This window comes from Centrocercus urophasianus, unplaced genomic scaffold, assembly GCF_019232065.1.
Source record: "Centrocercus urophasianus isolate 14NV4802_14NV808 unplaced genomic scaffold, USGS_Curo_1.0 seq_29, whole genome shotgun sequence".
NCBI classification, from domain to species: Eukaryota; Metazoa; Chordata; class Aves; order Galliformes; family Phasianidae; genus Centrocercus; species Centrocercus urophasianus.
Genome location: NW_024884855.1, coordinates 12,548,045 through 12,572,915, shown reverse-complemented (window position 1 = coordinate 12,572,915; position 24,871 = coordinate 12,548,045). Strand labels below are relative to the sequence as shown.

Below are 24,871 nucleotides of genomic sequence, written 5' to 3'. Positions count from 1 at the left end.
GGCCTGCCCTGCGCCTGCCGGGCTCGGCGGGGCTCGGCGCTGCGTGGCGGCGCTGGGTTGGCGGGCGCCGGGCGGCGGTCCCGCCCCGGGCGGCTGACGGGCGGGCGGCAGGGAGACGTGTGCGAGCGGGAGCGGCCCGGTGTCCCGCGGCCCTCCCCGCCGCGCCCAGCGGCGATGTCGTTAAGCGGCGGCCCCGGGCCCGGCCCTGCGGACGCCCCGCGGCTGCGGCCTCGCGCCGCCCGGATGGCGCGACGACCCGAGCTGCTGTGCGGGGCCGCCATCGTGCTGGGCTGCGCCTTCCTTGTCGCCCTCAAAGTCACCTGCAGGTAACGGCGGGGGAGCGGCTGGACCGAGCCGCTGGGACCCGGGGCCGGCGGGCGGAACGGGGCCGCGCGGCCCAGAGCGGGGCGCCCTCCCGAGCGAGGCCCGGAGCGCCGCTCTGGCCCTGCGCCTTTCCCGCTCTGCGGTCGGGCGCTGAGGAGCGCGTGGCACGCGGTGCCGTCCCGTGACGATCGCGGCGTCCGAAGCCGGCCGGGCCGGGTCGTGCGGGCGGGGCGGAGGAGACGGGGATCCGAAGCCGCGGGCCTTCACCGGCCGTGCCGGGGAGCGGCTTATTTCTCCCTTGCGAGTGGCGCTGCGCTGCCGGCCGCTGCGCGCCGAGGGAGAACGGGAGGGGAGCGGCTGCTGCGGGGCTCTGCGGCCCGGGGCGGAGTCCGGGTGCCGTGGCGGAAGCTCGGCTCGACGTGAGCTCCGTTCGCCGCAGGCCGCATCGCACTCGCTGGGAAGGTCAGGGAGCGACGGCACCCGGGGTTTTCCCTGCCCGGGGCCGCGCAGCCGCAGGGCTCCGCTGAGGGCGGCTGTTGGGTGCAGCGGTGCGGCGAGCTGCTGCTTTGTTACTCGGCGGCTCTGGTCGTCAGCTGTTGGGGGTGTTTCTCCTACTTGAGGACAGCGGTGTAGTTCCTAAGTCGTTCCTCTCGCTGCCTGTCGTGTTGACCCGTTTTCTTGCAGTTCAGAGCCAATCTCGTATCCCGTTTTTCGGCCTTAAGCTATTAGGCGCCGTCCGTCTGTCTGCCCACCCACCCAACCCTGGGACCTGCCGCGGGATGGGGCGGCTGTGCTGGCAGGGCTGCCGATGGGGGAGGCAGAAGTCTGTAACACAGCGCTTTGGGGCAGCCTGTGTGAGAGCACATCCTTTTGTGGGTGCTAGAGCCAGTGAATTGTGAAGGTGAGGAGCTGGTCTGTATGTTAAACGCTCTGTGACGGATAACTATCTCTTAGGTACAAATTAGGAACTCCCATAACTTCCAGAAAGTGCTGGAAGTGCCGCGTTCTGCATCATTGGAGTGCTGGTGTGACAGAAAGCAGTTTCTTGGTGCTGCTGGTCGAAGTCATTTCTCTTAAGAGACTCAATCTGTTGTCATCCCATCTTGTATAGTCTTCAAATCAAGACCCCATTTCTTGACATCTTCTGAAAGGAAACATGCCCTGGGCAATGTCTGTGGTCCCAGCTCTGATCAGTGGTGTTGGTAAAATGAACCGGTACGCGTTCACCTGGTGGTAAATGTCATAGTAAAACAGCTTTTCATAGCAGAGTATAAAATAATAGAAGTGTGGAGCACTTTACAGCAATGTGTAAGTTACAGTAATGATCTCTGTCCATATAAGCATCACAAAGCTGTATGACCAGTGTCTCCTCTCTTATTAGGTGCTGTTACCTAAAGTACAGGTCTTAAAAGAGGATGAGGCCAGGGAAGAAATCCAAAGCAATCACTCTTCCTGCTAATTCTGTGTTCTGAAGCACCCAGCAAGAAGAGTGTGGGCTAATGTACCCATGAGCATGGTGCATGTTACAGCAGGGCGAATTTCGGAAACTTGTTTAAAAGGATGATCTTTAGATTTTCATGGTATTTCTTGAAACTGATAATTTGTGTCAATTCTTGCAGTTTTGTCACTGTATGACATTCACTAGCCCTAAGGTAAGGCTTTGGGCATGCTTCTTTAATTACTGCACAGTCTCACTGAGCCCTCTTGATTTCCTTCCCACAGCCGAGCGAAAGATGTAACAATGCCAGCAAAGCTTCCAGTGAATTTTTTCTCCACAAGATCTCCCGTCATCGATCTTTTTCGGGGACAGTTAGACTATGCAGATCACCTTCGTCAGGACTCAGAGATTGCATTGTATTTCTTCTACGCGCCGTGGTGTGGCCAGTCGGTCGCCGTGAGAGAAGAAATAGAACATGTGGCCAGCAGATTGTCAGACCAGGTAACTAGAGAAGACAGGAGTCTTACATGTGATCTGATAGAGCTTTGGTCCCCAAAGAGGGGCCAACTCCTGTCATCCCGTGGGAACCAGAACGACCTGCATGTCTGTACCATGCAGTGATTGAGCCAGTCGTCTTTAATTTTACATACACAGCACTTGAATGAATGGAGCAAAGCTGTGATGCATGCTCATCTGTGTGTTATTTCTGCTCCTGGATGGGGAGCTCTGCAGCTTTTGTCTGGTAAAGTGTTTCTGGATTTATTGCTGTGCCTTCAGGTAGAAACTACGGGGAGTTTGCCTGCAGTCCTAGGATTTAGATTAGGAAGCTTAAAAACCAGAAGGAAAAGTGACCATGAAATATTGCTGTGCAAAGAAATGACAACAAAAAGATTTTAAACAAAAAAGGGAGGGTTGGGGAGGAAGGAAAGAAAGTGATAGAATTAAGAGGAGGGGGTATGAAATACTGCTTTGAGAAGGTGCTGAAAATAACAGGTGGAATGCATTGGGGGTAAAAAGCAAACTAGATAAAGAAAGTTACAGGAATGTACTTTGCTGTTAGCTGTGAACTTTTATCTGCTTTGCAGGTGCTGTTTGTTGCTATTAATTGCTGGTGGAACCAGGGGAAATGTAGGAAGCAGAAGCATTTCTTTTATTTTCCTGTCATACACTTATACCACCGCAGGTAAGACCTTCATGTGGAGTCTGTTTGTCTAGTTGGCACCTTGCAAAGCAGGAGTATTGTACGTGAGTTGCTCCAAAAGTAATGCCTCCTACTTATTTCCATGGAAACTATGGCTGTTGCAAAGAGCACAACAGTGTGTGTGATAGAGCAAGTTCTCAGCTACAAAACTCTTTCAACATCTGCCTCTCATATCATCAGCCAACACAATAAAAAAGGAGGCATTACTTTTGGAGCACCTTCGTAAAAACGTTGTGTTTTCAAAGTTCCTTGTCTACAGTTAAAAGACAGCTGAAAAAGGGGGGATTCTGGGTGAAGCTGACAGTGCTACTGAGAAGGGCTGTACCTGTCCATTAAGTGTTGTGCTGCTCAAGTTTTCATCCCTAAGGAAAATTGGTATTGCACATGCATCTCCTGGAAGCTCTCTCTCCAGTGAAATGTAAATTATTCAGATTTATGTTTTTATTTTAGTTTCCTCTTTGCTCTGTAGGTGGATTCTATTCATTGGTCCCAATTTTTGGCAGCAGTCGTGTTTAGGAATGGAATTTAGGTGCATGTTGAAATCGAGCAGTGCAGTGAAGACATTCTTCTGAATCTGAATTGTACATTCCTTTCTTATGCCCCGGATGTTTGAGTAACACTGTACAGTATTCTGTAGCCTCACTTTTGTTTTTTTTTAGTGTTTGTATGTATGCATTCTTTTTGTGTGGAGCAGAAAGTAATGTTTTTCCAGTACTGGGTACAGCAGAGCTGGGTGCAGCGTAGTTTCTCAGTGGCATTTTTGCAGCTCTCTCATTACAGAAGCAGACTGTACTTAGTTTGGGGATTTGTGCTGAGGATGAACAATCCTAATCCTTGTCAGCTGAACTTTGAATGGTACTGGAAGAATTCAAACCCTAATAAAAGCAAACAAAGAAAAAACCCAACAAATACATTTGTGCAGAATCTTACTTGGACATGCATTAAGTTAGAATTACTTTATTTTGAAATAACACATTAGATGAATACACTTGGGTATTATCAGTAACTGATTGCTGTATCTTTAAACAGAGTTGCAACAGTGAGATGTAGATCCATGTTGATAACCCTATGAAGCCCTCAGAGGGCAATAACTCCCTCCTGCCTGAGATATCAAACTCCTGGGCATTGTTCACTGCACGTGAGAGGAAGCAGTATGTGTTGCTGTTAAGGCAAAGACTTATGATATACCAACATAAGATATAGATTAATCCAGGAAGCTCTAAAAAACCATTCCAGAACATTTGCACATAAGTATCTCAGTGCAAGCTTGAATTATTTTTATTTTTTTTTTCTTTTAGCATGTATATGCATAAGCTGTATTACAGAATGCATGATGTTAAATTTTTCAGTGGACTAGTGGGAATGGATTAATCCTTTGTGCTCTTGTTTTTTTATTTCATTTTAGACTGTGATGTCTTGTCCAACCTAAAGATGGTAAATGAGATGTAGGATTTAAAAGAGCAGTGGCCATTGTCATCCTCTGCTCTGCCCGGTGGGGCCCCACTGTGCCCAGGCCTGGGGCCTCAGAACAGGAGGGATGCAGAGTTGCTGGAGCATGTTCAGAGGAGGCACAGAGGTGCCGAGAGGGCTGGAGCACCTCTCCTGTGAGGAAAGGCTGGGGGAGCTGGGGTTGTTTGGCTTGGAGAAGGGAAGGCTGCGGGGAGACGTCATTGTGACCTTTCAGTACTTGAAGGGAGCGTATAAACAGGAGGTGACTGACACTTTTTACACGGTCTGATAGTGATAGAGCAAGGGGGAATGCCTTTAATCTAAAACAGGGGAGATTTAGGTTAGATGTTAGGAGGGAACCCCTTACTCAGAGGACGGTGAGGCTGTGACACAGGCTGCCCCATCCCTAGAGGCATTCAGGGCCAGGCTGGATGGGATCCTGGGCCACCTGATCTGGTGTAGGGCAACCTTGCCTGCAGCAAGGGGGCTGGGCTGGGTGATCATCGAGGTTCCCTCCAACCTCAGCCGTTGGGTGAACCCAGGGGGGCGGAGGAGGAGGTCTGGCACCGCAGCCCTGCGGCCACTCTGCTGTCGTCGCTGCGGGGAGGGGCTGCAGGTCACCCCGGCTGCCCAGCAGCAGCATGGCGGGGTTGGTCCTGGCTTTACTGAATGATACTTGGAAACATTCATGTGAAGAACCCTTGCATCTTTTCAGTCTCAAGATTTAAAAAGGAAAAGAAAGGGAAAGCAGTAGCAGCTTTTCAGATCTATATTCTGTGGTGTACTTACTTCAAATAGATCAAGCAGAACTATATGGATAGGAACATTTAATTAATTCCTGGCTTTTACCAGCGTCGTTAATGGAACTCAGAAGCTCCGTCCCCACCAACACATCACATCTGCACGCAGGCGCCGTGCTGTCGCTGTGACTTCAGCTGGGGATGCTGTGCTGTGCCTCAGGGATGCTGTAGTGTCAATGTAACGCAGCTCTGCCAGCTGCAGGCACCATGGATGATGAGCACAGAGAGCAATCCCAAGAGCTGAGCTTGCTGTCTGTAGAACTCCACCTCTGCCACCTCCAGCAGGGACTCTACTGTGAATTTCAGTCTTAATGTTCTATTATTTTTTTTGGTACTAGTTTTGGACCAATTGAATACAAAGGCCCAATGAGTGCTGTTTATATTGAAAAGTTTGTTCGCCGGGTGATGACACCACTACTCTACATCTCGTCTCGATCAAAATTACTAGATTTCCTCTCAAATTATGAGGTACATGTCTCTCTTCTCTAGCTTTTCTGCTGTGGTTCAGAAAGAGTTTTGTGTCACAGTTAAGTTTGATCTGCTCCCAAGTGCTCATTGCTCTCCAGAGTCTTAAAATCAGTGCCCTGTAAATGTGCTTAAATCATAAATACATGAAACGACACATTCATAACTCTGGTTCCCTGTGCAGTGACTGTTATGATTTAATGATGCTGTTAATTTGCATTACTTTAATAGAGGCAAGAATCATAGCTGTTACCTCGCGGGGCAAAAAGAAACATGAAGCAGAAAGACAGAAGAAATCTTTTCTCCAAAATCTTGCAGCACCTGAAAAATATATAATAATTGTTTTAATTTTAAAGGAATATTAAATCTTTCTACTGAGATAAATGCTAAGTAAAAACAAATGTGAAATCACTTGAAATGACTGTTGGCTCCTGACCTCTCTGTGTGCTGTTCCTTCATGACCTTAACCCACCTGTGCGCTGCCTCTCTCATTTTCAGTCCTGTGTGCTCAGAGGTGCTGAGGCTGAGAGCAGTGCTGGTGGATTAATTACTTCCGAGTGGGCAGTGTGCATAGAAATCAGAACCATTTCTAATCCCTTTAAAACTGTCAGTTTCTGCAGCACATGATGGAAAATGCCCTTGTCGTACTGCACGCCCGGTTCCTGGGGAGCAGCCCTGCGCCGTGTGGGCAGAAGCACAGCGCTGTGCAGGGCTGCAGATCCGAGTGGCTCCTCTTTAGTTTAGCAGTGTGGGTGCTGCAGTACAGGCAGCTCGTGGTGCAGGTGCTGGGCTGGGCTCGACATTCAGAGCTCTGCATTTGTACAGATCCCCAGCATTGTAAGCGGGGGCTGAGAGGCAGGAGTAGTGGGTTCTGTGTCTCTTTCTGGTGCATTCTGCGATTCTGTTGTCCTTTTTCTGCTTCAGTTTTACTGCTCTATGACTTCGTTGTTGTTCTGCTTGCCTCCTTGGAAGACGGTGGTGCTCAGGCTCCAGATTTGGGTCTGGGAGGGCTGTATGGATGTGTGTATGCACTGCAATGCTGCACATCACCCACAGTTGAGACTGCGTTTTCTGACAGTAATTATTTGGATTTTTTATATATTCATGAAATGATAGCAGTGCAAAATTAAAATAGGATAAGAGTTAAATTTATTTTTTGAGAGCAAAGGAGAACATCCCATTTGGAAAGCAGAACATAAAGTGTATAGGAAGATCTTAGTGCATCGGGAGAGGAATCTGCAGTTGTGCCGTAGCTACAAGGAGGTGGAAGTTGGTGCTGTCTGAGCTCCTCTTAGCAAATCTGTGTTCCAAGATTTGGAACTTCCTATCTATACTGAGATCTCCTTTATAAAAGTTGAATCTCTCTCCTGCTGAGCTGCCCCTGTGTTGGTCCAGCTCCCAGAGCTGCTCAGGTTCCATTAGGGGACCCAAATAAGCTGGCAGGAGAGCAGGACAGTTTGCACAGTGCTCAGGAAGGGATGCAGCACTTTGGCCACTTACTTGCCTTGTGTACCTGCCCCAGTCACGAGGAGGAACTTCTAACTTGTCAGGTCACAAAAAGGACATTGTTCAAACAGGTTGCAGATCGGGCGTAGAGCACAAGGTTCATACATAAAGCATACTTTCTGCTAAACCCACCCAGTTTTGTTACTATTGAAACCTGCAAGAGTCACTCCCAGTGTGCCTGTGATTGCCTTCCACTGCAGTCAGCACTCGGAGATCTGTAGGCACAGCTGATGGGTAACAGCAGTCAGGGCCTCGTCTGCTCAGTGGCTTTGAACTGCTTTCTAGGTCTGCCCTTCGGCTTCTTGGTACTTCTGCTGTCACTTCTTGCTTTCAGTTGCTGTTTCGTGCCAGTGATGGTATTTAGAAATGGTGCCAGAAATGAGAAGCCGTGTAAGGAGCTGTGTGTGTCTCCTTGCTGGGTTTACTTGGCTGGTTTGTTACTTTCTTAATTTGGTGTTAGGAAGGGAAAATGAAGAGAAGCAATGACTGTCTTTTTTTGTGCTGTTATCCTTCTTTGAAGAACAAATGCTATTACATTTCCGTATATTTTCACTTCTTTGTTTATGTTATTATTTTCTTTTTGACAACTGTTATTGTCACTTTTATTGTTGGTAATTTCTTGGAGTGTTTCATTAAAAATCTTTAAGAGGAAGGCTCTTGTGGGTAGCATTCAGTGTCAGGCAGGATAATTCCTGCCTGGATGAACAGCTCACTGGTTGGAATGGGGAACCATCTTATCAGTGAAACATTCTGAGATATTTTCACTAATATCAACAATAGGCAAATCACATATTCATGTTTTGAAACTATACTCATTTTTTATATGTAAAGCTGAAATAATAAAAGCATCCTTTGAAATACCAAATGAAGGTATCTCGTTGGGGAGGTATTTGCCTCACCCGGGACGGTCGGTGAGGCTGGAATCTTTTGTCCCACAGCGATCCCTGTGCTCTTGTTTTGTGCATTTGGTGCATGCACCGGGATGGTGGAACTGGGAAACAGCACAGAATGACCGAATTCCATCGCTTTTTTTGTCCTGAAGGCCTGCTAAACCAATTGGAATGGTGAATAGAAAGGCAGTGATTAATAATTATGATTTAAAATGAATTGTATTCTGCAAAATTTAAACTCAAAACGTAGGTGATGTTTCGGAGCAGCAGCCTGCAGGCAGCTCCCAGCTGTGCTCGTGGCCTTGCCAGCAGCCCTGCCTATGGATGAGTCTTTAACATTTCACGTTGTCTGATCAGCAATTGAAGATCTTTTCTTATTTGTTTTTGTTTCTTTGTTCTGGTGCAGCTGGTCTCACACGGAGCCTTAAGTGACACAGCGAAAGAACTTGCAGTGGCTGTAGCTTTAACATGGGGAGGCTGTGGGCTTAGCAGTTCCAGTACTGACTCACCGGATGTGTGATGCACACACAGTTGCTGATTATGTGCAACGTAGTAAATGATTAGAATGTAGTCTGAAAAATTATACTAGATATTCTCATTCTGAAGAAGTCTCATAACACTTATGATTTTTATTATACGGTTGGAACTGACTGATAATTTCTAGGGATATTAATTTTTAGTCATGCCTCTGCAGTCCTAAAAGCATCCTTGCATTTTATGTAGCTGTCAAATGACAGCTTTAGAACTGATTCCTGATCAGTCTTTTAATACTAATTCTTTTCTGACAGCATTAAGTGACTGTTCTTCAGCAAACGCTGTTTTGTTGTCTTTTAAAATGTTACATTTTAGTGTAGGCAAACAGCTTTCATCTCCCACGTAGTTGCAAATCGCTCAGCTAACTGTAATTCTTACTCTTTCAGCCTGGAGTTGTGGGATATTTTGAGTTCAACGCTTCACCGCAGCCTCCCGGTTATTTAACCTTCTTTACGTCAGCTTTACATTCATTAAAGAAAGGTAAAATTCATCTTCAAAATTTCAGGGGTGTCTGAACAACGTACTTGTATGGACTTCAGTAATTCTTTGCAACATTTTGTAATTTGAAAGTGGATCCCTTTTGAGTGTATATTAAGGTTCATCTAATTATGAGACTATATTTAATTACTGTGCAAAGTTTGCTTACGTGGAAGGTTTATGGTATGTTTTGGGGTCAGCCATCGTGGAATTCCAGTACAGGGCAGCTGCTCTCAGTGATACACAAAGGGGCACTTTTCTCAAAATCCCTCAAGTGTAGCTGCAGTGCATCCATAGCTGGAGGCAGACAGCATTTGACCGCGTTGAATTCCAGAGTGTCTTCAGTTCCAGTGTTGTTGCATTTTAAAAATAAGATGTGTATTCTTCTAAGGCTCTCAGGAGAGAAGTTCAGTGTAGAATTCTATTTAAAACTGAACATTTGCCCTTTAAGATTACCTGGGAACAGTGCGCTTCGGAGTGGTCACAGATAAGCTTGTTGCGGAGGAGATCTCGTTGGTGCATTCGGGCAGTGTGTATTTGCACAGACACATCAACACATCTCTTGTGAGTATCGTATTGGTGTTGTGGTGACTGAGACAACTGTGCTGCAGTGCAAACATCATGTGGACAAATATGTAATAAAGGAGTGTTCCACAAAGCAGTAGAACAAGGAGCATCTAAGTAGTACATTTTTGTATGGTAATACACGTTTTCTTTCTGCTAGTCAGCAGCTGCTCTAAATGATTTAAACTTTAAGCAGTGTCTAGACCAGGTGGCCGATAGGGCCTCAGGACAAGTATCAGACTCAATTACGTGACTGGTTTTTGCAAGAGTCAAAGGTATACACTTCTGCTTGTTGGCTTTTTCCCTTGCATGTGTAGGGAAATGAGTGCCAGAGCACAGCAATGTGAAGCTGCACCAGCACTGCTGAAATGCATGCAGTCATAGCTCATCCATCCGTGAAGGAAATTGAATTATTTTCTTGACTGTCTGTAAAGCCTGTATTTATCTGAGAATTACTTTAAAGACCTTAATACCTGGACTTTCAGCATATGAAGGTATATAGATACTTCAGCTCAGCTCTTGTCCTACTACTCTGAAGTGTGTGACAGTGGGCTTTGTGTTCACAGCGTATTTGGCCTTCTGTAGTAGATTGACTTAAGTTTTCAGAGGCCCTCGGGTTCATCTTAACAATCTGGGAAAGTCTTTTTAATAATATGGGAAATATAACTGAAAATACTTTTGGAATTGTTATTGTGTATGGAGTCCTTATCTGTCCACACTGCTAGCGTGAGTGGAAGCTCTGAAGATAAGCTTCCATGCAGTATTTTATTCAACTGACATTAGGGAGAACATGGCTTTTTTCTAAAAAGCATTGGTAAATGCATGAGACTGCTGTTGTCTTTGCAGTGATTCAGGATAAACTTACCTTAATTCATGAAAATGATCCTAGAAGCTGTAAGCCAATTTTCAACAATTTTCTTCTGTACTTTCAGTACTAAAAAACAGTATAGCCATTTTAAATGCAGTCTGGTTATTGGGTTCTTAAAATATTGACGTAAGGTGAGTTAATATGTTTAATTAGTAGTGGAAAAAACTGCTCTAGTATGCTATAAATCAAAACACGTGATGATGTCAACTTAGAAATGGCACTCTTTATAAAGCCTTGACTGCAAACAGTAAAGATCATAGTGATGTGATGAAAGAAAAAGGAGCTTGCCTGGCAGAAGACTTGCTGCCTGGAAGACTGAATCTTGACGTGATCTCATGAGAGGGGGATGGAGGTACGAAGTTCTGAAGCTCTCTGAATAGTTTTGCTAAATTAAAAATGTGTTTCAGGCATTACTGTAACAAAGCACACTGTAGTTGGGAACTGCGTTCAATAGTGAGCAGTATGTTTTAGTAAGTGAGAGCAAACAATTGTTGTTTCCCTTCTCGAGATCTATCCAAATGACACCATGAACTATACAGCTGAGAATGTGTGCAAGTGGGCTCTGGAAAATCGAGAGCTGCTCATCCGCTGGCTGAGACCACATGGGGGAAAAAGCCTTCTTCTGAGCAACGAGCTGAAGAAAGGGCCGGCGCTTCTCGTGTTTGTACCTTACGACCCCTTGGCAGAAATTCAGCCTCTGTTAGACGAAGTAAGTGAAACACCTTCATCTTAAAGGTGAGATGGAAGGGAAGTCTGCTCTTTTCTTCTTCAACCATTGTGTTACTGAACTGTGATAAACAGAGTACAGAGAGGACCTTGAGATCAGTGTCGTGGAATGAAAGTGATTTAAACAGTATTTTTGTATTTAATTCTTGTAGACTGAGATGCTGAGCTTTGTTACAAAGTCACAGCAGCTTCCTGTAATTCTTTCCTAAGGATATAGAAGAGTGGTAAACTTTGTAAAATTCCATCAAAAGTTGCAGAGGTTGTTAAACCTGCAAGAGATAACTGCTTTTGAGTGAACTACGTGCAGTTAATCTCACTTTGCTTTTCTCTTTTCCTTGTAGATTACCAAAGTGGCCTTGGAATACCACAGCTGTAACAAAAGCCAGGGAGCTGAACCAGAGCTTCAGCACTTAGGGAACAGTGATTCACCAGCTTCTGATTCCTCTGATCCAGATGCACATATGAAATTGGCAGACACGTTTTTGATAACCAAGTACCCATGCTGTAACACAGTGGTGCTTCCGCAGTGGCACTCGATATCCAGAACTCACAACGTGTGTGAGCTGTGCATTAATCAGACGCTTGGTGTCAAACCAGATAAAGTCAGTGTGCCACGCTGTAACTTCTTTGAGATAGAAACAGCTTTGGACTCTTTCTACCTCCAGGAACACACCTTTTTTCAAGTTGTTTCGAGTAGCATTGAATGCAGCAATTTCCTAAGTTTCTACAGTCCCTTTAGCTATTACACTGCATGTTGCAGAACGGTCGATAGACATTTTTTAAGTTTCATTAGTTCTGAGAAGACCATCTTTCAGACCCCTAAAGTTGCATTTTCTTCCCATGGGAAGAAAGATAATGCTGACATCCAGAATTCTATTCCTCATATTGAGGATAGGAACTGCTTTATTCCTGACCTTCATATTGCTGGCACTAACATTACTGGTCTGAGCTGCAGGACCAACAAAACCTTGAACCTCTATCTGCTGGATTCAAATCTTTTTTGGATATATGCAGAGAGACTAGGAGCATCAAGATCGACTCATCGTAAGGAATTTGCTGCCATTGTTGACCTGAAAGAAGAGCTGCATTATGTCCTTGATCAGAATCAGTCGCTTACAGGATCTACCCTGGGTATGCTGTCTGCTATAGAAATGCTTTAAATAATAAAAACAGGTTTGCAAGTAAACTTATGAATGGAAAACTTCACACTGTTCTGAAAAGTGAGACTGTGGTCACCATCGTGAGCCTTAATTTATTCTATTTAATGTATTTAGTAGCTAACTGACTAGTAGAATATTTTTCTAAATGGCATGAGAACCAAAATGCACACAATAAAATGATTTGCTTTAAGTGAAGTGAACATTGGAGTGTGCAAATGGTGACTGTGTGGTAACATTGAAGGAAGTGGTAAAAACTGATTTGCTTGTGGAAAAAAAAGTAACGCTGAACCTCTAACAAATGTGATACTATAAAACACATTTGTGTATTAATGGTACTGCTGGTATTCAGCTGTTTCCACATACTAAAAGCTGCCAGCATTCCACGAGATACTGCTCCCTTACCAGTGCAGACCAGTCCTTCCTTTGTCCTCTGATCTATACATTGTTTTACTTTTTTTTTCTTTAAAGGTACATGTATTTTTCGTATAGAACTTTGAATTGCTTCTGATCTGATCTGGCAATACTAAATTGCCAGGGGGAAGAAAAAAGCCAATTGTCTTCAGGGGGAGATGACAACAATCACTGCTCTGGCTTACTGCAGTTCCTGGAGCAGGCTGTGAGCTGCCTGCTGGAGTGCATTTGCTTGCCCTGACAGTGTGCTCAGTCAGCCTGGGGAAAATGCAGAGTCTTTTAATGTTAGCAGAGTCTGCAGATATGGAAGTAAATTCTAGTGAACACAGTATCAAAGTAAATTGTTCCAGAAGGTTTAATCAGTGTAGGTGCTACATCATTACCTTGTATTTGCAGTTTGCCATAGGTGTTTAAGTTGCACAAGTAAGTAGGCACAACTGGAGGGCAAAGAGCTGTGTTGAAGTTCCAGCTCCCACCTGCCCTCCATCCCCTCTGCATCTCCCTGCCCCACAGAACACTCTGGAAAGAAAAAATGATGCTAAAAACAAAAATTGTTGACCACACATGGATGCTCAGGGGGTAATAAAGATCTGGGTGAGAAGATAATAAATTTTCTTCCTGTTTGTGCTCTCAGTGCTTTCTGTGTTAAAATATTTTCTGTTCACAGGATTTCCTAAGTGGGATGAGAGTTGCTGTGCTGAGTTACATTGTCTGAGTTACTTGAGCTTCCAGAAATGTTTTTTTCTACATATATTGTCAGAGTCACTGTGATTTTCTTTCTATTTTATTATTTATTTTGTTGTATTCCTATAGTTGGCCTAACTTCTGATATTTTAAATTAATGGAACAGGTTTGTGTTTAATATCTTCAACAGATTTCAGTTTTTACGGATGGTTCTTAAACATACAGGAGTAGGCAGAGTATTTTTAATTATTCCTTCCTATTCAGTTATTACTTAATAATACATAAGTACTCAAAACCTGGAGATATGGAAGGAAAATAACAATATTGTTATCTGCTGTGAGAATTTCATGAATGTTGAGCAGCAAATACGAAATGAAGTACTGCTCTTGGTATGTCAGAGGCAGACTTGTTGATCTGCTGTTTTCTGCCTGTGTACGATGTGTCGGTTTTAGTTTCATCTGGGAATGGCAAAATGCAGCCTGCCAAAATCCAGACGTAAGTTTATGTATCATTTTTGTTTCAGAGAGCTTCATAAAGAATTTCAGCATTCTCTACAGTCCCTTGAAGAGGCATCTCGTGGATGGCACCTCAGTCCGTGTCCCTGCAGAGCGCGTCGTGGCTGAAGTGACCACCAGCACCTTCCATCACATTGTGTTTTCAAGTGAAAAGGTACTCCTTGCTGTAGGAAAAAGCTTCTGCAAGTCGTTGCTCACCTTCTGAGGAAGGATTCTCATTCTTTTTTTAGCCACCTGCGTTGCTTCTTTGTAAAATACAACAGTCTTTATTCAGAACGCCAGAATATTTGTTTCTTAAAAAAAAAAAAGCAATCAAGTTTAGTGTAACTTTAAGTGAATCTCCAAAGTGCCTTTTTCCTGGTAAAAGAATGAAAAAGTCCATGCTGCGGATTCCTGCATAGCAGCTTTCTACCATCGTTTAAAGTTCCATTCCTTTTACTTTACCTGTGCTTTTGAGATGGAAAGAAGTCCTTGACTCTGCCTGCAATCTGCAGCCCCATTTCCCTCCTTCCTCTGCAGCAGCACATGCTGCACACGTGGAATTTGAGGTAATGCTGCCGGGCGTTGTGATGTCTGCCTTTCATAACTTAAAGGACATAAGTACCTTTTGTTTTCTATGTATTAATTGTTGTTTTTAAACTTAAAAAAAAGCACTTGTAAAGCTGACAGAAGTTTTAAACCGAAGATAGGATTTGGCACACAGAAATCTCAAAGGCACAAGCTGTCTATTTGCATGCCATGAAATTGTTTTATGTATGAGGTGATCTTGAAGAGCAGTTAAATCACTTTTTATTCTTTTTAAGAAGTACTCAGGATTAGTGTCTGTTGGCTGTGGGGCTGCAGCAGGTGGGTACACGTGCAGTGCTTGGCTTCAGCATCCCAGCTGCCCTTTGCTAGCCAAAGGCCCAAAGCAGGAGGGCAGACATCTTCCCCAGCACCACCTCCTGGGGTGTACAGTCACTGTTAGACATGTAGGAGTTCAAGGCTGCAGAAGAATCCTAAGAAGTGTAAGAAAGCTTGACGCATTTTTATTTAACGAGAACTAAATAATTCTCTGTGTTTTCTCTTTACGGAGAGGAGATTCCCCAGGAATGCCTGTGTTAACCTGAGAGACAGAAGGCATCAGAAAATAGCTTGTAATAAAGCGTGTCAACGTTAGCATGCAGTGTATTTTCATATGTTAAGAGTGCTAAATAATTGAGGTTTTGTGAAGACTAGCCCTTCTTTAGTGCAGATCAATTACAGTAGATAATAAGACTCTTCATTTCATTTTACAGAATGTCTTGCTGCTCTATTATGCACAGTGGTGTGGATTCTGTGCTTCTCTTAATCATATCTTTATTCAGCTGGCTCGGCTTTTGCCTCCAGATCATTTCACTGTGGCAAGGTAAAAAAGATTCTAATTTAATCTCTCTAGAATAATGCAAGTTCATTGAGATAATTGGCCTAGAGAATAATTACTTTTTTTTCTCTCTACAGTCTCGCAGTAGTTGATGTGAATGTCATCTGTTTCATTTTTCTTTGAATCCATTATCTTTCTTTCCTCTGCCTAAATTTGATTCTTTTCAATCTCACTGCAGCGTTTCTGCAGTTCAGTTAAAATGAATTTTCAAATTATTCTTGGAGCACATTTTGGAAAGGGAACCAGTACAGCAGGTGGCAGCAGAAAGGCATTTTTAACTTTCTCTGATCATTTGAATGAAGAATTGAATCGTACAGTGTTGTATTTTAGGAATTGAGAGACATAGGTACGCATTTATACAACGTGTGTACGATACGTGTGTTGTCTGACAGTTCTTCAACATGGTCAGGGTTTCAGTGCAACCGAAACATTCTTATTGATGTATTCTCAAATACATGATTGCTTGCATCTCTGTTCTCATTGTGTCCTTATTTCATTCTGACTGAATTTCCTTAAGGAGCAGCAGGAGATATATGGGCGAAAAATTAAAAGCTACAGCTAGCACTTGTTTATAATTGCTGCTTTTTTGCCCTAGGTAAAATGCTGCTCTCAGATCTACACCCATTCTCTTTCCTGACGTTGAAGTTCTATCATTTGGTCTGTTATTTTTGTTTCAGTGGTGCTGAAACCCACTGTGTGGTTATCTGTTGGTTGTTTTTTTTTCTTTTCTTTCTAATAGAATTGTAACAATTTATAATCAGAAATGACTGAAGAAAGCAAAATAAAGCCATAGCAAGCAATTGAACAGTCGTTTCATTAATTAAACTCATGTTCCTTTCTATGTAGAACTTTAGGGGGAAAAAAATTTGCATTTTCCCTTTTTGTAATCCCTCCAATGACTTTTTGTGTGCATGTTTTCTTAACAGAATTGATACCACTCAAAATGATCTTCCTTGGGAATTTATGACAGATCGGCTCCCGACCATTTTATTTTTTCCTCAGCAGAGGTAATGCAGTTCTTTCCCCTCGTGTGTTTTGTTTTTTCCTTCACTAAGCTACAATAACTCTGTGATCCGTGCGTCTCAGTATAGTGACAGCGTGTGTCTCAAGTATGAAATGGCAAAAAAGGTCTTTGGATTACGTTAAAGCACTGGCAAAGCAGGGCTAGGAGCAGTAAAACCACTTGTGGTAGGTGGGGCTTCCTCTGGTACCTGTCTGTGTGGTGTTACTATGTAGTCCCGTGTTTCTTGTTTTTTCACAGATGCTTGTTTTGTCTTGGCCTGTTTTACCAACCATCTCTAGGCTAACTTCATAGTTTTTAGTGAGATTGGGTTTGTAACATTCACAAACGTGGTTTCTTAAGTAGTTTAGCACTGGAACTGTATCTGCAGATTTCTTTCCCACTTTTCCTTTCTAGCATGTTTTAGTTTTGCTACATGTAGGTAATAAATGAAATCAGGCTTTGACAGTATGTGTAGTAGCACTAGATTGTTGTTGCTGTTTTAGATGTAAAGGTGCTTTCTGTGAAGGCTTTGCACAGCTCTCTGTGCATTTGCCATGGGACTGTTTTTGCAGGTTACCCGGTCTGCTCAGTGTTTTCTTCCTCACACTGCTGCTGCTTTGGTTTGGTTTTCACTGCAAAGAGCCTTTCAGCTTTTCTGATGTATGCTATGGTTTTGATGAAAATAATAATAATAATAATAATTTTTAAAAAGGATAATGACATAGTAAAACATTACTGTTGTGTAATGAGTCAATTTTGGCTTAGTGTAGGCTATTTTTTCCAAAATGTCATGAATCATTAAGTTTGGATGTAAGCTGCTTGTCAACTGAGAAACTGCTGCTGCTAATTACAGAATTAACTTGGCTGATCACCAGGACTGCAGGAGAAGAAAAAACACATTGCCTAGTCTGCCAAAAATAGCTTAATTTTGATGAACACAAACCTTATCTGCCCCAAGTTCTTGAATTATTCATTAAAGCATCTTATCTTTGTGGAATACAGGTGAAACAGTTTATGAAATAGAAATAGCCTGTGCTGTATCTTCATTATACAAGTTTAGGTTTCTATTAACTGTGTAATTAGCCAAGATACCAATTTTGAGTTGGGCAGCAGATACTTATCACTGCTTCTGTAGCTTTATGCCTTGACACTAACTTGGTATGTCCTTCCAGGAAGGATCAAAGTGTGAAGTTCCCAGAAGACTTTCCAGTTAGCCTTCCTCATCTTCTTAAATTTATTTTACATCACTCGAGTCTTTCTTCATCAGAGCCCTGCACCAAAGAATGCCTCCATAAAGAGACAGTTTTACAGCAAGGACACATCTCCCACTTGGAGCAAGAAATTCAGAAGTTAAGGTCAGAAATCAGGGCCCTGCATCAAGCCCATGAATCCCTTGAGGCACAGCTTTCTGAAGCTAGAAGAGAAGAACATCGACTACAGCAGCAGAAGCACACACTGGAAAAGCAGCACAAGACTCTGCAGCTCCACAGCCAGCAGTTGCAGGCAACGTACGATCAGAAGAATCGGGAATTGCTAGAAATGGCCGAAAAGCTTCAGGAGCTGGCTGACGCATCAGAAAACCTCCTTAAGGAGAATACATTACTGAGAATCCTGGTGGCATCGAGGGAAGGAAAGCTACAGAGCAAAGACGAACCTAAAGAAGCCCTTCAGTCAGAGCAAACAGTGGCTGATGACAGCAGTGTATTGGTTTCAGCAGCTCTCAGCACAGAGGAGAAAAGGATTGATCGTGTTGATGCCGTAGCGACAGAACAGAGTAGTGAAAACAGGACAGAATGATTGCTTGCACAAAGTCATGATGCCGTACTGAGTAGGTATTTATGCAAATTTTATTGAAATCCACTGTAAATAAAGACTTCTCCCACATGATCTAGAAAAAGAAAATCAAATGGAATATTTTTGTATACTTGAACAACTTATTAGGTACCCCATTCTAAAGTGAAGAGAAGGAGTATGGAAAACTTTCTGCACTTTACTATTGCACTAACTTGCAAACACCTATCCATTTAAAATTTAAGATGCTGATGTTTAGGGGCAGCAGCATAAAGCATCTCTAAGGACCAATTATTTTTACACCAGCTTTCTCTGTAACAGCTGCTAGAAGAAAAGCTAGACCTTTAATGTACACTTCTCCATAAACTTCTGAAATTTGCCCTTTTCATTGCATTGTTTGCAGAATTAAAATGAAATACTTCATCTCTGTGATCAGTGAACTTGAATGGACAAAATACTTTATTCAAGAACTTCAGCACTTTGTATCACTTTTGTATACCAGTTACCTGACTGTCTTGAAATCTGCAAGAGCCATGTGTGAACTGTTATCTAGTGAAACAAAACTAAAGAAAAATCTTACTGAATTAATCCTTTTCTCCTTAATTTCTAGGATTTCTATAATACACAGGTCTAGGTGTATGGGTCTGGCTGCATGTATGCCAGTCTCCTGCCACTGACATCTTAAGAAGCATGTGCCAGGGCAAGGACAGCTCTGTCAGCTGTATTCTAAAAGCAACTGCAGGAGCTTTTCCCTACTGCCAGTATTCTTTTCTGCTTCAAATTCTAGCCTTCAATGAAAGAAACCAAACGTAGCACTAAAAATACAATACAATGTCTTACTCTGGAAGGAAGGGACAAGACTTTATTAACTATGACAATGCCATTATCATTTTGCTAAGCCAGTGTTACTTAGTTATTTCATATGTACAGGGACAAGCAGCAGCAATCACTTCCTGGTCAGCTAGAAAAACAAAAGTTGGATTTGATTATTTGTAGTATATTTCAAGAAACAAATTGTTACAGTAAATTTTTATCCTATGCAGTTAAGTGTTTGAAATTGAAATTAGGCACAAAGATGCTTGAGAGCGCCTTATAGTTCTAGGGTAGGCAAAAGCAGGTCTTGGTTGCTTAGCTCTGTCCCTCTCCCAAGTATTTGAGGTTAGAACCCCCTATTTGACACATCTTGTTGCAGTTTCAGTAGCTGAACTATAGTATAGAGCAGAAAATAAAAAGATCTCCTTACTTGGAAGTATTTTCAGTTGCTAGCTTGAAGGCTGCAAACAAACCAGAAATCTTTCACCCTGTCAGCATTATTTCTCATAGAAGAGGCTGAAATGTATCTTGTGGAGTTAAACCGAGAGTCATTTACAAGATACAGGAACTGAATTCTATACCTGACTGTCTTAGTCTAAAATGCCTTTTTACAACAGGCTATTAATATCTTGATTACATATACCCAAGCTGCTAATTACACGAGGTCCTAGGAAAAATTCATTAGTTGCATTTATGCCAGTTTTAATAGGTAAAAACTTCTGCTGTTTCAGCATGCAGAAACACAGAAGAGAAAAAGCCTGCTCTACTGCCACTTCACACCGCTGGAAACCTTCTGGACCACCCCGAGGGTTTGGTGACCATCATTAGTTCCCAGGTCAGAATCCATCAAAATGGCAGTTTCCTTGCAGTTGCCATGTGATTAGCAAAATCTGCTCTAGCAGCCAGATGCTTAACCAATGCTAGCTGTAACTAAAGGAAGTTATTTCCTTTCGTGAAGCTCCTGTGTTTCTTCCCTCAGCATATTATTGTAGGCTTACACCTTTTTAAAGAAAGTATTCTACACCAGTCCAGTAAGCCGGTGCTGTTTTGACCTTTTGGCTGTGCACTCAGAAGTTAACAGCAGAAGCAAGCTTTAACCACGTGTCTGGTTTGAAAATCGGGATTCCCATCGACAGCTGTGGTTCAGTGTCCCCTCGTGTTATGTGCAGTTGCGTCATGCTATTCTCATATGCTGTGAATGCAAAGCATAAAGCTTCTGGCAGCCTATTTACAGTTCACAGTTGTAAAGTAGTTCACAGTACAGTAGTGGTTCCATCAAAATAGGCTCAGATGCACATTCAAGTAACAAAAAAATGCTGTTAGTCTCTTTGCACCAAGATATCTTTGCATCCATTGCCAGCAATGGACTTTATGCCAGACGAGTCAGCTCCTGTGTCCTGTGAGTCCTCCTCCTGCGGAGGAATTAGGATCTACAGTTGATGCAGAGAGCAACTTCTCTGTGTGTGCAGTTGCAGACAATGCTTAAAAGTCTCATGGAGGTGTTCTGATGCATAGTGTGCATGTGAACAAGTTCTTCACAGTATAGATTCTGCTGGTTACACACATCATAGCCACAGTCCACGTGTCGCTCCAAGTTAGCTATGCACATCTGTGCCATTTGGAGTTAGCTTGGCTTTCCTCTCTACGCAGGGTCCTTTAGCAGAGTACTGCACCAGGAGAAAGGGCTCTTTGGTTTCTCCTTCGCCCACGATGCTTTCTTCATCTTCAGACTGGCTGATCCTCTGCAGCCGCAGGTAACACCAGCAGCCCAGAATCAAGGCGCCAAGAGCTGCGATAGCAATCAGAATAACGATAACTGTCACCACTCCCGTGGTGGGGCTGTGATCCATAATAGACATGGTCAGTATTTCAGATTGTCCAGCTTCTTGAAGACTCTTCTGTCTGCACCGTCAGGCTTCACTGTATTTTCAGACTCCTGCAGGGGAAAAACAGACATTTAATGAGGCTGTGCAGTTCCGTATCTTCAGGAATATCTGCGGTTGGCGCTCTCTGTGTGACTCACACAAGTCTCCTGCACGAGAATCTTGAAGTGCTGAATGTGCCCATATTCGTTTTAAGGTATTTCTTCACAAACTGCCTTTGAATTTAGAAGTTTTCATAGCAAACTAATGCAAATGAAAGCTAGACTTATTTCAGCTCTTGACCTGCTTCCAAGATGGATAACATCAAACTGCTAAGGAGTAACAGTTTTTACTGAGAGCTTGAGATGCAGATGTACCTTAGGATGAAGTAACTCTGAGACATGACAGTCCATTAACAAATTTCAATTGTAACCCAAGTTAAGCAAGCTTTTTAGAGACACTGAAGTCATTAGGCACAGTTGAGCAAGCTGACCACATCAAGGCTACACCTACATTTGCATAGCAAAGTTGTTTTTTCCTCCAGTAATGGAAGCTACACAGTTCTGTGTGGAGAGACTTACGACTCTTCAGTACAAATATTAAATCATAGTGGAGTTGTCAAGTCCATGACAAGGTAGTAAGTCAGCTTCCTTTAGCATGCTTAAAGCAATCTTGCAGAAGTGGCACATCTGACAGCCAGAAATCTAGCACTTGTAGATCTGATATACACTATCTTCCTTATGCTCTATGGGTTCCAGGATTGGTAACACTTGCAAAAAAAGTTGTAACACTAATAGTTTGCTGGAAGCCCATCCGTAACATTGGTCTACTGAGAAGGCTTGACTACATGGTGATTAATTGGTTGTTCACTGAGCTGAAGAAAAATAATGCTTCTCGTGCACTTTTCATGAGAAGCCAGAGTTACTGAAGACTCCAATAAAACATTAAGGGGAAGATTATTATTACAAGCTTCTGCTCTTCCCTTAGTGGCTTCCAAACTGTAGAGGCAAGGTAGGGTTTAGATTGGTTATGTTCCCAGCCCTGAAGGCAGAGCAGCCAGCAGCTTGCTGTTGAATTGTGCCAGGTATGCAACAAATCTGGCAGACCCAGTTTTCCCCAATTAAAAACAAACGATAAAAGTAAGTGTACCACATACCATCAGCAGCAGAGCTGTGCCCACTGCAACCAGACAGGTGTACGATTTGTCATCTTTGTTTCGCAGTGTTACGAACTCTGCTTATTCAATACAGGATGAACAGCTGAGGGTGACTCAGGGTGGCTCTTATGGAGTTCATTTTCACCAACGAACCAGAAGAGCTCCCTTAATACAACAGAGGTGTCGATAGTTGAAGATAAGAACAGAAGCTTGCAGGACTTGTCTTTGAGGTTCTCCTGTGCTTTGGTGTGGCAAAGTACAAGGTGTCATGAGGTGGAAAACTAGGACCTACAGGATGCATGATACCAATTCAACTTCATTAAGCAACTCATAGTCCAATCTGGAGTATACGTGACCACTGACAGACCCCTCCGAAAGTTTTTCCTTTGCCAAATCCACAAATCTGCACTTTTCAAGTTGCCTGCTTTTTAGTTTCATCAGAAGACTCAGATCTTCTGAATATTTTCGGTTCTGGGACACAGAGGGACACAGCTTCCTCTGGATGTATCACCCAGCAAGTTTCCTTTCTCTATGCATAGATCTGGTCTCATTAATACTGCCAGGAAAATTGGGTTGCATCAAGCAGCTCACTTCTACCCAGGAAATCCCTGCTAGTTTTGCACCGCACTATAGTTAATGCAGGAGTTATAGGAGAAAACTAGCCTACATGCCTTTGGAAAAATGACTGCATGGACATTCATCTTTTAAGAAAGTGATGGATAAAATTCGAGGTCATCTTTCTCAAGTTACTTCCACTCTCAGAAGATGCAGTAGCAGTCATTCTTTCTTCATGCATATCTTCTCCTTCATGCTCAAGAAGACGGGCACCAGCATCCTTCCTAAGCCAGCTGTTAAGCCCCTGCCCAGCTCTACAACAGCACAGACTGCCAGCTCCTGGTGAAAGGGACCAAGCAGGCTGGCAGCAGCATTTTATCAGCTGGCTGCTTTGTTTCAAGCAAATGCAGCATTCCAGCACAAACTTCAGTGTCACCATTAAGTCTTGTTGCTGTTTCTCGGGCTTTTAGGTGAATAGCTACAGCTTTCCTGCTAAAAGCTATTAATTCTGTCTGTGGGGTGGCACATGCACACTAACTACACCAGTAAGAATCTCCAGAGAGCCCTGGTGTCTGTGTTGTGTTCTAGATGCAGAACTCCAGCCTCGTGCTCCACCAGCAATGGACTGAAATTTGCATTGTCTTCCATTTCTCATCTGGGGGAATGCTGCATTCTGTAGATCGCCTTAAACTGACCCCACAGCAGATTACAGCTAGCTTTCTCTCACCTTCTCTAAAGCCCACCAAGCTGATATGCCCACACGCATACCAGGAGCAGCACTGACTTCATCTGTCACTTCTACTGTAAGTGATGAGAAGTTAGAAATCGCCAGTCTTCAAAAGAACTGCCAGCAACACCTGGTGTACCTGTGTGTGTACTTGGTGGTGCTGCTGGAGCTGTCTCTCTTCCACCCCACTTGCTGTAAGACACATCTGAGTACATTTACTCATTAGTAAGATACATCAGATTAACTGCTGGGAATTGCAAGTAGCCTGCCTTGGTTCTTACAGCATTCTTAGCAATCAAGCAGTGAAAATAGCAGCGCTACGCCATTGCTCCAGAAATAATAGCTTTTTCCTGCCCAGTGCCAGCTTCTGCTCCAGCTTCGTGTGGGAAGAGGTTATTAACCCATTCAGCAGTACCGGATCCAGAAGTGACGCCTCACAGCAGCGCGCAGCTTCCACGGGAGGCGTGATACCGCCTGGCATTTAACCAAGAGCCGCCTTTAAAGCTTTACGCTGCAGTTCACGCTTCGCAGAAGAGAGCAGGGCAGTGCCGCGGGGCTGCCAGCCGCAGGCACGAGACCTCAGCGCGTAGAAGCTGAGCGCGGCAGCGGGGTGCTGTGCGGGGCGCTGTGCGTGCTGCAGCCGGACACGGCCACAGCTGGACGCGGCCCTGGGCTGCCGGAGCTGTGCCGGCTCGGGAGGCGCTCCGCGGCACGGCGGTGCGGCCCCACGGACGCGGAGCGGGGCCGGAGCCCGCAGCGTGCCGCCGCTCGGTTCCCATCGCGCTACAAAACTCATAACAGCGCTGTGTCTGCCGATTAAACCTTATTACGCAGACATTCGAAGTAGCTCTTCAGACGCTCGCCGGTTTTCTAAGCGCTCCGTCAAGGCCCGCCGCCCTCCCGCTCCTCGCAGCGCACACCTCCCGGCGCCGCTCCGGCTGCGGCCCCGCTGGGCACGAAGCGCTACCCTTTCCCCGGCCGCCCCGCAGCCGCACACCCGGCAGGGCAGGCCGGCAGCCCGCAGCGCGCAGCCCGGGCCCGGTGGTGCCGCGGAGAGCGGCGAGCCGCCCCCAGCCGCAGCGCACAGACACAAAGAGCGGCTCGGCGGCGCCCAGGAGGGCCGGGAACGGCCCCGGAGCGGGGCGGAGCCCGCACGTCTCGCCCGCCGCCGCCGCCGCGGGGCTTCGCCCACCGCCGCACCACCCCACCGCCTCAACAGCCCGGGCCCCGCCGCGACAGCCTGCCCGCCCCGGCCGAGCCCGGCGCTCACCGTCCGTCACAGCTCCGCCGCCCGCTCCGACGCCACCCTGGGCGCGACGGCAGCCACGCAGCGGGGCCGGGCGGTGTCACGCGGCGGCCAATCCGCACTCGGTGCTCGCGGCCCGGCGGCAGCGGCTGACGGTATGGGCGGAGCGGCGCTGCGCCGCGCTGGGGGAGGGCCGTCCTGCCGGGGTGCTCCGCCCGCAGCCTTCGGTCCCTTCCGGAGCCCCGCGGCCGCCTCCGCCGTTCTGCCCGGCGTCGTTGCCGCTCCGTGCCGAGGTGCGGCCCCA

The 24,871-nt window shown here is 44.8% G+C and overlaps 2 protein-coding genes across 4 annotated transcripts; one reads left to right on the top strand and one right to left on the bottom strand.

Annotated features, from left to right (window-relative positions):
* Positions 1-174: 174 nt before the first annotated feature.
* On the top strand, positions 175-21,147 carry TXNDC11 (thioredoxin domain containing 11). Of its 3 annotated transcripts, XR_006170366.1 has the most exons (14): positions 175-326; positions 2,047-2,263; positions 2,848-2,945; positions 5,551-5,680; positions 8,994-9,087; positions 9,536-9,648; positions 11,025-11,225; positions 11,584-12,373; positions 14,021-14,166; positions 15,290-15,399; positions 16,341-16,421; positions 17,590-18,245; positions 19,753-19,856; positions 20,672-21,147. XR_006170366.1 is itself a non-coding variant. In XM_042827616.1 (12 exons), the coding sequence occupies exons 1-12, from the start codon at positions 175-177 to the stop codon at positions 18,212-18,214; spliced, it is 2,757 nt and encodes a 918-aa protein (XP_042683550.1). In that variant the 3' UTR covers positions 18,215-18,796. The 3 variants fall into 3 exon arrangements, 2 of the variants coding, with proteins under 2 accessions (XP_042683550.1, XP_042683551.1); XM_042827616.1 differs by lacking the exons at positions 19,753-19,856; positions 20,672-21,147 and having other exon boundaries at positions 17,590-18,796; XM_042827617.1 differs by lacking the exons at positions 175-326; positions 19,753-19,856; positions 20,672-21,147 and adding an exon at positions 1,132-1,225 and having other exon boundaries at positions 17,590-18,796.
* Positions 19,045-24,655, bottom strand: SNN (stannin). The gene is made up of 2 exons (XM_042827618.1): positions 24,592-24,655; positions 19,045-20,957 (listed from the first exon to the last, which is right to left on the bottom strand). Exon 2 carries the CDS (start codon positions 20,878-20,880, stop codon positions 20,617-20,619), a length of 264 nt encoding a protein of 87 aa, XP_042683552.1. The 5' UTR covers positions 20,881-20,957; positions 24,592-24,655; the 3' UTR covers positions 19,045-20,616.
* Between the last annotated feature and the right edge of the window lie 216 nt (positions 24,656-24,871).